At 23.7% G+C, this 12664-nt stretch overlaps 1 protein-coding gene and 1 pseudogene across 1 annotated transcript; one reads left to right on the forward strand and one right to left on the reverse strand.

The window, feature by feature from the left end:
- Positions 1-3321: 3321 nt before the first annotated feature.
- On the reverse strand, positions 3322-9170 carry LOC110600498 (annotated as a pseudogene).
- A 136-nt stretch (positions 9171-9306) lies between these two features.
- On the forward strand, positions 9307-11298 carry LOC110600499 (secoisolariciresinol dehydrogenase). Its single transcript, XM_021737363.1, has 2 exons — positions 9307-9344; positions 10515-11298. The coding sequence occupies exons 1-2, from the start codon at positions 9307-9309 to the stop codon at positions 11296-11298; spliced, it is 822 nt and encodes a 273-aa protein (XP_021593055.1).
- The last annotated feature ends 1366 nt before the right edge of the window (positions 11299-12664 follow it).

A 12664-nucleotide genomic window follows, 5' to 3' on the forward strand; every position in this document is an offset into this window, starting at 1 on the left:
AAATAACAAAATATCAACAGCCACTAAAGGTATGTGCAGGAGTAAAGCCCTAAATGTCTGAATGAATTAAATCAAAAGGTTTGATAAAAATTAACTCACTGAGAGAAAAGAGCAAAGATGTTTGTTTAGCAAGTTGACATGAATGACGATGAACAATATCATGTTTTACATTTCCCAAACATCCTTTGGAAACAAGAGACTGTAAACGGCCGAGGGAGATATGATCTAACCATGAATGCCATAGAGTTAATAAAGATAGAGGAGAAACTGAAGTAGCAGTGGTGGAGCAAGCATACATATTGAGCACAAATAAGCGGCTAACTTTATGCCTTATCCCAATGGTCTGCTTTGTTTGAGGATCCTAAACAACACAATCAAAAGAAGAAAAGTGAACCTCATAACCCATATCACACGGTTGATCAACAGACAAAAGATTAAGACTAAGTTTTGGAACAAGATATGTTTTAGAGAGAGATAAAGAAGGAGTAGAGATATGACCAACATATGTGATAGACATTTGAGAATCATCAGCAGTATGTATGTTAGGTAAAGAGGAGGTAGATTGTTTTGAGACGAATAAATCAGGATTGGAGGTCATATGATTGAAGCAAGCAGTGTCAAAGAACCAAGAATTTGTACCTATGGTAACAGACATGGCAGGTGAGAAAAGATTACCCATAACGATAGATCGGTGTTGAAGAAAGTCTTGAAGATCTTGAATTGAAAAAGATGGTGAATGAGGATTGAAAGTAACTGTGTGTTGTATTGTAATCTGGAGTTACTGAAGCAACAGGGCGTGAATTTTGATGTGATTTAGATTGATCGATCCTAGAAGATATTTTACGGGCCAACTTGCGACAATTAGAGATGTGATATGCAGGTTTCTTGCAATAGCGACACTCTATAGGACCATTCTTGGATGAAGGAGCAACAACATCAATGACATTAGAAGAAATGTTACTAATAGCCATAACCATATCAGTCCGTTGAATGTATAAAGAGCCAAGGCGGGTTTCTTCTGAAACCAATTGTAAAACAACTTGATCAAGAGTAGGCAACGGAATCATATGGAGAAGAGAAGCTCGATTGGATTCAAATTCATCTTTTAAAGCCATCAAAAATTGGATCAATTTGTCTTCATTTCTGTATTTTTGAAATTTTTGTGCATCAATAGAATTCTCCCAAACAAAATCTGAAAGAGCAATTTGATCCCAAATAGATCTCATATGAGCATAAAAATCATGGATTGATTGTCTACAATCTTGTTTTATTTGATACAAAGTACTGTGAAGATAGTAGCGGAAATCAAGATCATTAGTTATATACCGATGTTTAAGCATGTCTCAGATTTCCTTACCCGTTATAAAATATCCAAACTCTTCATAGATGGAAAGCACAGCAATGTTGTGAAACCAAGTGATGATTTGGTGATTTCTGTAGTCCCAATCTTCTAGTCTCTCGATATACTTGGTATCATTTTCATCTATTTTAACAAAGGCAGTGATATCACTTGGTGACTATTCTCCAAAGCTTTATACCTTTCAAGGACCTGGTCATCGCTTGAGACCATATGACATAATTACTATCATTTAAAATAATATCAAACAGTCGTGATATGTTAGATCAAATTTTAGAGGAAGCCATTATTAATGAGATAGAAAGAGGGATGATTGAAGTGGATAGCAAAAAGAAAAGTTAGAGCGTGACTATGATACTATGATAACGCAAAAGGAGAAAGGGAAAATGATTGAAAGAATTATTGCATATTATTTTTTAGTTCAGACAAATATATATCAGCTAAAATAACTAAAGAGGAAGATAAATACAAGACTGATTTAAATATATATATCAGCTAAAATAATTAAAGAGAAAGATAAATACAAGACTGATTTTAATTTAAAATTATGCTTTTATCAAGCTCATGTAAGAGAACTTTTATGCGTTAAATATATATTATGATTACGTCATGATTTTTAAATTTTAATAATTTTTATTATTTTAGAAAAAAAAAAAAATTTTTAGAAATATTTTATGCCTTGCTTGCAATTTTATCTAAAAAGTCAATTTTTATTTTTTATTTTTTAGTATTTAATTTTTTATAAAAATATAATTATTTAATCTTTACTTAAGTAATTGAATTACACATGTTCTAAATTTTTAAAAGTTAAATAGTTTTATTTAATAAAATTTAATAATTATATTTCATAATATTCAATGATTAAAAAATTATAATTTTTTAAAAAAATTATAATTTTTTATAAAAATTAAATGTTAGAAGTCAACACTAAAAATAGGACGATAACTATATACATATATATATATACGATTTAATCCCGATTCTCTTGAATTCGTAAAACAAAATTGTTGCTTCCAATTTGGAACAAGTAGTTCTGGAATTTATCAGCTTGACCTTACTTTATATAATTTTTATTTATTTTGCAGTTGGGGAAACATATTTCATGGCCTAGTCAATGAATTGGACCAATCTTTCCGTTCAAATCAAGCCCAGGTTAGGGGATGAGCATTCGGTCAGTTCGGTTCAAAATCAAATCGAACCGAATAAACCGAAATTTTAGTGTTTATAAAAACCGAACCGAACCGATTTTGATCAGAAACCGAATCGAATCGAACCGGTCTGATTCGGTTCGGTTCAGTTCGGTTTGATCGGTTTCAATTTTTAATAATTTTTTTATTTTTTACACTTTATTTTTAATATTTTAAAATTTAATTAAAATATTTTAATATGATTTAATTTCTCTATATTATTGAAAAAACATATTATTATCACTAATTGATTCGGTTCGGTTTTTTCGGTTTTTTTTTTATTAAAATCAAATCAAATCGAAATAATCAAAATTTTTGAAATTAAAAACTGAATCGAACTGAAATATATAAAAAAACTGAACCAAAATTTTAAATCGATTCAATTCGATTAATTTTTTCGATTTGAACTGAATACTGTTCACACCTGGACCAGGTGAAGTAGATGACAATCCCTCAAACCCCACTTGAATTTTAAATGCATAAAATATTTATTTTTTAATTATTACAATAAACAATAATTTAATTCCTTAATTTAGTAAAATCTACACATTAATTCCTATAACTATTTACTCAATTTATTAAAAAAAAAAACAGTAAACTAATCTTACAGTGAAAATATGATAAAGTCATTATTGTTGCAAATTAATTCCCTCCACAAATGTCCAAAATACAATAGCTATTTTTTACATATTGCATTTAAAATATATATATTTGATGGCCCTCATTTATTTATATTTTTTATTATACAAAATTATTTATTTTTATATTAGATTATGTTCAAAGTTTAGGCTTCAATCCATCCGTTGGATTAGATCGATCAGGAAGTTGGAGGCATCTCCAGTCATCTTCATCAATTTCTGAGAAACGGCGATCCACCATATCATTGCTTACCAACTCCAATTTTGATGGTTCCCACTGTTCAAATTACACATTTTAGAAAGTGTCAAATCGATCGGTGAATAATGTCAAATTTGCATTCGAATTATACAGTAAAAAAATATTAAATTTTATTTTTTAAATAAAAATTATCTATAAATTATTATTAAAAATTAAATATATTTAAATATAACTCATATTTTAAATTTTAATAAGTAATATTCTTAGTTAATTATATAATACATATTACGTTTTATTATATTTACATTCTAGGGAAAAAATGATTTTTTTTTTAATAAATGCAAGAATTAATTATACCATACCTTAGGTTTCATGTCTTTTTCGATTATCATAGCTCTTGAACCCTGGAAATAATTATTTAATAATTAAAAAATATATATCGAATTAATGCATGAATAATTAATTAATCATACATCATTTGAATTTTCTCTTAAAAAAATAATGATTTACCTCAAAAAAATCATAGCTAACGGCTGCTCGAACAATGTTGCAACTAATCGTATATTCACCAATAAGACATTGTTTTAGATTCTGCATTCTTCCTTCTCTTATCTGAAAATATTTTTCATTATAATAAGAAAAATATTAATTCTCTAAAAATAAAGTAATTTCCTAAATTTTGAAAAATTTTACTGGAAAAAAAAACTTATATATGCACTTTACTTTTCAATATTATGATAAAACAATAAAAATAAATTATTTTATTAAAAAATAATTAAAACAATATTTTTATATATAAATAATTTTTACATATATATTCATTAATTTTGTAAGAGTAAAATTGGATTTAATAGAATAAATTACCGATCTAAAGGAAATCTTGAGGCTTGTTGGACTAGCCGCCTTCATGGAATTTATTGCTTCTCTGATCCACATTTCTGCATTATTTCTCGCCTCTTTTTCCTAAAATTATATATCACATAATTAATAATTATCACATCCATAATAATTATCGTTTTAAAAATAAAATTTCATCTCGTGTCATTTTTAAAATTTTTAAATAATATTATATTTTTATTAATTTTTAAGTTATTTAAATAATAATTTTTTATGAGAGAATAAAAAATAATTTTATATACTTACAAGTGCCAGCAAAATTTCCTCAACGGAGTCTTTGGAGAAACATTGGTTGATAGTTTCCAATCTAATTAATAATAATAATAAACATATGATGTTGTTAATAATTAACCAATCATGTAATAAATGAAAATAAAATTTAAATTAGTCTTAATTAATTGTCACCTTTGGCTTTGGTAAATGCTGTCTTCTTTTATACTTGGTTTTTTGGCAAATTTATTAATGACGTCACAAATTGTCGTTGTCTCGTACGACACTAGCTTTTCCAGAGCATTTTCCATCGATGGTAAATCCTATAATTACCATAAAAATATAAGAATTATATTATTAGTTAGCACCTCCTCCCATTACAATACCATCAATGAGTGGAATCTTTTTTATTTGTTGTGCAGAAAATAAAATTATAAATTAATAATTAATGAGTTGCAAAAGTATATTTTTAAATAAAAATATTAACTCACCAATCAATTACTTTAATTCAAAATACAGCAACCAGTTTTTAGAAATTATCTTTAATTGAGATTTATAATTTAATCTATACTCATTATCATTATTAACAAATCAGTCTCAGCATTTTTAAAAATTTATTAAAACATTTGTTTTTTTATCAACGAAATATTTATTCCATCCATTTTTCCATTAAAAATAAATAAAGAATAAAAGATAATATTTTTAAAATTTAATTTTACTCTCAAATAAAATTTTTTATTTAGTCCTTAAATATTGCTATTATTAACAAGTCAGTATTAAAACGTTTTTATCTTTTCTCATATCTATTAAAATGTCATTGTCTTTTTTTACGTCTATTAAAACGCTCTTATCATTTCTTTTTATTAACGAAATAGTCTCTCCTCCTCTTGTTTAAAAAAAAGAAAAAAAGAAAAAGAAGATGATGATGATGAAGGAGAAGGAGAAGGAGAAGGAGAAGAAGAAGATGAAGAAAAAGAAGAAAAAAAAATCTCTCCTCCTCCTCAAAGAAGAATAAAAAAAGAATCGAAGAAGAATTAAAAAAAAAGAAGAAGAAAAAGAAGAATTAAATAAGAAGAAGAAGGAGAAGAAAAAGAAAGGGGTAATTTATACTTTTGTTATATTTTTAACGACAGAAATCTACAAAAGGACTATTTTATTAACGTAGAGCAAAGATAAGAACGTTTTAATAGATTTTTGAAAATATAGGGATTGATTTGTTAATAATAAAAATATTCAGGAAGTCAATTATAAATCTCCATTAATTTAATAATGAATTCAAATTTGAGAGTTAATTCTCTAAAATAAATAAATAAATTCTTCACTCACCAATGGTTTTTTGTGTAGCTAGCAAGTAAGCCAAGATTGATTGTTTCTCACGAAATCTTGCTCCAAAACTCCAATGTCCTGAATGGATTAATTCAAAAATTAAAAAAATAAATTTTTTTTTTTCTGTTTTCTTGATTTGGAGTTAAATAAAATTTAAATTCCATTTAATTAAAAAATAATTTATATTTAAAAATATTTTCTGTTAAAATAATTTATTTTTATTATTTAATTTTAATTTTTTTTAAATAAGAATTGGGGATTGAAATTATAGAACTAGAAGGAGCTAACCATGTGAGTGTAATTTTAATTTAAAAATAAAATTTATTAATAAATTTATACATAAAAATCTTAATAAAATTTTTTTAAAAATATAGTAAAAAAATTAAATTATACTATTCTCATTCGATTTAGATATTATTTTATTAATAATAATAATATTCAAAAATTAAATAATAAACCTTTCGAATAAATAATACTTTAAAAAAAGAAAAACGTGAAACAACAGTGCACCATTCTTCTACAAGAATAACAAATTTTCATTTTATTTCCTTTTTTAAAAAAGGCAAATTATGTTTGATGGAATGCTTTAAATAGCACAAACTATTGGGCTAATACATACACATTAAAAATAAAAAAATTATTGTTTATTATTTTACCATATCATTAAGTCCAATAATAGAATAAAAATGATAATCTTTTTAATCTAGTGAATTTTATAGAGGATTTCAATTTTTACTTGATATAAAAACAAGTAAATTTACTTTATTACTACAATAAATTGTTTATTTTTTTATAATAAATTTATGTAAAATGATTCTTCTTTTTCAAAGTAATTATTTTGTAGAAAATATATTAAATTAATGAAAATTAAATTTTAACCTTAAATATTTTCTATTTTATGATTGAGTATAAAAAAATTAATTAATTTATAAAAAATAAGTAAAATAATTGTTTTGTAAACTATAATTAATTTACGTGATAAAATATAAATTATTCTTTACTGTCATTTCATAATTTAGTATATATAATTTCATATATTCAAATGATTTATTTTATATAATTTAAATAAAAGTAATAAATATATTCTTCAAAATAATAAGCAAATTATATATAAAAAAGATTATACTGTCATTTGGTAGCTTTTTCAGCTGGTATACAATGACGATTGTGAAACCGGTCAAAACAGAAAATGATAAGACTTTAAAGGAATTTATTTAAGACTTTTTATTTAAGACTAATAATAATAAAATTCGGACCTTTATACATTTTTTAATATTTTCTAATGCTAATAGACGGAGAAAAGAAATTGAAGAATCAAACAAACTAAAAAGCATTTTAAGTAGAGCAGTATTCGGTTCAAATAAAAAAATCGATTGAACCGAACTGATTTGAAAATTTAGTTCGGTTTTTTATATATTTCAATTCGGTTCAATTTTTAATTTCAGAAATTTCAGTTATTTCGAATCGATTCAATTTTGATCAGAAAAACCGAACCGAACCGATTAATGATAATAATATGTTTTTTCAATAATATAGAGAAATTAAATCATATTAAAATTAAAATATTTTAATTAAATTTTAAAATACTAAAAATAAAATGTAAAAAATAAAAAAATTATTAAAAATGAAACCGAGCAAACCGAATCGAATCGAACCGAATCAGACCGGTTCGGTTCGGTTCGGTTTCTGATCAAAATCGGTTCGGTTCGATTTTCATAAACACTAAAATTTCGGTTTTCAGTTTCTTCGATTCGGTTTGGTTTTGAAAACCGAACCGACCGAATGCTGAGCCCTAGCTGCTTCAATAAAGATGATATGCCAAGCTGAGGAAATATTAAAAATTGCCACATGAGCGATCACATATATAAAATTACACTTTCTCTAATTATTTTTCTTTAAATTGATTTTTTTTAATTTAAATATTTAGATTAAAATATTAAATTGAAAGTTTAGGATTAAAATGTAAAAATGCTTAAAAATAAAGATTTTTGTGCAATTAGACCTTTATTTAATATTTATTTTTATCATTTTTCACAATGGGAAGTTTTTTTATGCCAAAAATAGAAAGATTTCATTAATATAGAAAAGATTACAAGGCCCATGGTCAACACTATTATAGTAAAAATATTTTATGTGAGTTATTTGTTTTTGTTATTTTATTTAAATTTCTTATAAATATTTTATTTGTGTTAATTATTTTTGCTATTTTATTTAAATATTTATTTTATTTTATGAAAATTTCTTGTTTTTGTTATTTTACATAATTTTAAATTTTTATTATTTTATGTAAATATATTATTTTCTAGATGTACATGTAATAATTTTTAAATTATTACTCTTAATATACGACTATAATTTAAATATATATTAATACTAATTTGTAGCCACCGTCTTAAATTCATTGATGTAATGGTAATTTTATATATTTCAATTTATTTATTTAGAATAAATTTTAAGATAATACAATTTAATTGAATTAATAATAAATTTAAATTGATTTATTTCTTTCATTATTTTACTATAATAATTTATTTTAAAAGAATTAATATTTATAATTTTAATTGAAAGATAATAAAATCATTTTATTTTTATTAAAATTACTATGTTTATTGATATTTTAAATTGTGTATAAAAATTTCAAACAACAGATATAAGGGAGAGTGAGGAGTGTGGTGTAATTTAGAAGTTATGCAATTAAATAAAAGTAAAATTAATTAGATAGTTGTATTCGAAGCTGCACACAAAACGACAAGAAGAGTGAGATATCTGAAAAACACGCTATAACGACTCGCATGCATGTACTAAAAGATAATATAACTGGAGAGATTATTCCGTGTTTTTGGACTACCACACCGTATAAATGATGCGGTAATTTTAACCAATAAAATTAAAATATTTATTAAAAAAATAGTTACTCATATAATATTACTTCATTATAACACGTGATATATTTGATGTATTATATAATTTTTTATATGATTATTTTTGTATATCATACACTATAATACATTTAAAATTATTTTTATATTATTGTGTTATAACACATATTATATAATTTTTATACGATTATTTTCGTATATCATAATGTTAATAAATAAAAATAATTATATTTATAACATATAATATATTAATAAAATTATAAAAAAATATGTGTATAAAATCAATTCCATTTGATTTTTATTAAAAATTCAAAAGTTTGATATAATTTTCCAATTCACTTTTGAAATCTCTAAAAATCGTTTATGATTTTAATTTTATATATACATCCGTCTGGAGATTTCCATAGTTAATATAAAAAAATATTGTATTAACTAATAAAATGTTGTAATTAAGGGGCCACCTAGGTCCCAATCCATGATTCCTATCTTTTGCCTCTAGAAAAGAGGGGATACTTGCTGCCAATTCTTCTCATCCTAATTCTTAAACAAGCTGGCTCTTGTTCAGGAAAAACACTTTGCTTAGCTCCTCAATTTTCTAAGACTCAAAGCAATCATGGCAGGCAGCTGTCTTCTCCCAGCTGTTGCTCGAAGGTACGTTCATTGACACTGTTTACTCAGTAAGCGGATATTTGATTCAAATTGAAAAAATTAATCAAATCAAATTAATTCAATTTAATTTTTTTATTCATTTTAATTTGATTTAGTTTAATTTTTAATTTTAAAATTTTTAATTATTTCAATTGAATTCAATTTTAATAAAAAAAAATTAAAAAAATCAAATCGAACCGATTAATAATAATAATATATTATTTTCATATAATATAATATAGAGAGATTATATTATATTAAACTTAAAATATTTTAAATAAATTTTAAAATAAAAAATAAAAAATTATTAAAAATTCAAATCAAACTAAATCAGATCGATTCAATTCGATTTGATTTTTGATTAAAATCAATTTGATTTAATTTTTATAAATACTAAAATTTTAATTTTCAATATATGTGATTCAATTTTAAATCAAGCGGAATAAAATGAATTTGTTATTTGTATATTTTTTTCATTAAAACTATATTTAAAAAGAAATTTTCAAAGATAAGATATAAGTTTTTAAAGAGAAAACTATAATTTAGCTTTTACAAATTAATCTGTATGTTTTTAAACATTAATTATTTAATGTCTGTAATTTTAAGAAATAAAAAATTACTTTTTGTTGTGAAAATATAATTAAGATTCCTTTGTTTTATACATAATTTTATTCTTATAATTTCATATATTTCAATAATTTAGTATAAAATTTAAATACATATGATAAATTAGTCTTTAAATAAATAATAGAATAATGATTATTTAATTGTATTTTTTTAAAAAAAATTTTAATTATAAAGAATAAATATTAGATTTTTTTTAAAAAGTCTTATTAATTAAGGGCCTCTTCACTTATAGAAAATTGGAACATTTTTCTGAAAGTTTTTTTCTAAAACAACTGGAAAAATAAATTTTTGTATTCACATTAATTTTTCAATTTTTTAATAATTAATTATGATTTAAAAAATAATTTTAAAATATTTAAAGGTATTTCATACTTAAAATTTGAATTTGACATCTCTTGTTAACAGAGAAGAGACGCGATATTCTATTTCGTAATTAATATAATTTAAAATTTTGCTTTGAAAATAAGGTATATTTATTTTTAATTAAATTTTTTATTTTTAACTAATAATTAATACATGAATTAATTGATATTTAAATTTTTATAGGTTGGAAGGGAAGGTAGCTTTGATCACTGGAGGGGCTACTGGTATTGGCGAGTGTATAGCCAGGAGCTTTTGCAAACATGGAGCTAAAGTAATAATCGCTGATATCCAAGACAATTTAGGTGAATCGGTGTGCAGAGAACTCGGAGCCAATTTGGCTGTATTCGTGCATTGTGATGTAACAATAGAATCTGATGTTGAAGAGGCAGTAGACATCGCAATCTCCACATTTGGAAAGCTCGACATAATGGTGAACAATGCAGCTGCAATTGATCCATGGAAACCTAGCATTGTCAACAATGACATAGCCGATTTTGAGCGAGTGGTGAAAGTTAACCTGATAGGAGTTTTCCTGGGAACCAAACATGCTGCTCGAGTGATGATTCCTTCTCGCAAAGGTAGCATAATTACAATAGGAAGCGTTTGTTCTAGCATAGGTGGGGTTGCTACTCACGCATACACCAGCACAAAACATGCTACTGTGCGTCTTGCAAAGAATGTTGCCGCAGAACTTGGTCAATTTGGGATTCGAGTGAATTGTTTGTCACCTTACTTCATTGCAACGCCATCGGCGAAGAACTTCTTCAAAATGGATGAGGATGGAGTCTGTAGAGGTACTGTATACTCAAATCTTGAAGGGGTTAAACTTGAAAAAGAAGATGTAGCTGAAGCTGCGATTTATTTAGGGAGCGATGAGTCTAAATATGTAAGCGGGCATAATTTAGCTTTGGATGGAGGTTTTACCACCATTAATCCAGCTTTTGGCGTGTTCTCTCGCTCAATATAAAAAAAAAAAAACATTCATGTAATCATTATATATATATATATATATATTAATTATTAGTTATAATAAAATTTATATAAAATTTATTATCAATAATTATACTATAATTATTATACATGTAATAAAATTTCTTCGATAAGATCGTAAATGATTTTTTAAACGGAATTGATTAACGGGAAGTTTGTTTGTGACAATAAAATTTGTTTGTAATAAAAGACTTGATATCGCTTTTGAGATGTCACTAAATGATTGGTTTTTTTTTTATTATTGACATGTGATTGGTTTAATATTTAATAATATAGAAAAAAAAAAAGCTAATTACATACAGTGATAAAAATAAAGTTATTAAATTTACCCTTAAATATACAATAAAAGTTAAAAATAATAAATTTTAGCACTCCAAGACTTAGTCTGATGGAAAGTACATCATATAACTTGAAAGATCTAAGGTTCGACTCTCCCAATCCCCTATTTAAAAAAAAAATAATAATAATAAATTTTATTTTTTTATCTAAAAATATCTTTGAATTATTATTAAACGGCTAAATATTCCTAAATAAAACTAAATAGAGTGGTAGTCATATTTTTAAATTTTTATAAATGATAATTTTATTTAATTTTTTAATAATAATTTAAAAATATATTTAAAAAATTAATATTTTTAATATATATAACAGATAAATTTGACTTTTAACTATAAAAATGAATAAATAGACAGTGCATCAATAGCAAAAATTATCATATGCAATTATTGTATACGCAACGATTAATTATAGCTAATCTTACAAAAATATTTTCTAACACAAATTTTTTTGAATTGTTTAAATTATGCAAAATTTACTTTCATCTTATTATACGTGCACTGACTATTATCTATGCCATGATAATAAAAATATTCTTTATTTATTTTATTTATGATTTCAAATATTAACAAATTCACGTTGAGTTATGGGACTATGAATTCTTGAAATTTTTTAAATTATTTAGATAATTATCCTTAAAAAAAATTATTATAAAACTTTTAAATTTAAAAAGTTTATTAGTTTATTCCTATTTGAAAATTATACTATTAATTTAAATTGTATATTTATTGTTTTTAATTATATAATTTTAATCTCCTTGAAGTTTTTTAATTATCTAGATGTGTTTAGGTAATTTTTCTTTAATTCTAAATAAATGAAAGAAAAATTATTATTAAGTCTCTAAATTTTTTAAAAATTTATTTGTTTATTCCTATTTAAAAATTATAGTATTAATCTATATTGAATATTTATATTTTTAATCCATTTAATTTTAAATATACACATTGTTTAATACCCATTGATGTAAAATTTATTAAATTATCTAGGTGTGTTTAGGTAATTTTTTT

The sequence above is a fragment of the Manihot esculenta genome, chromosome 14 (assembly GCF_001659605.2).
Source record: "Manihot esculenta cultivar AM560-2 chromosome 14, M.esculenta_v8, whole genome shotgun sequence".
In the NCBI taxonomy this organism is placed as follows: domain Eukaryota; kingdom Viridiplantae; phylum Streptophyta; class Magnoliopsida; order Malpighiales; family Euphorbiaceae; genus Manihot; species Manihot esculenta.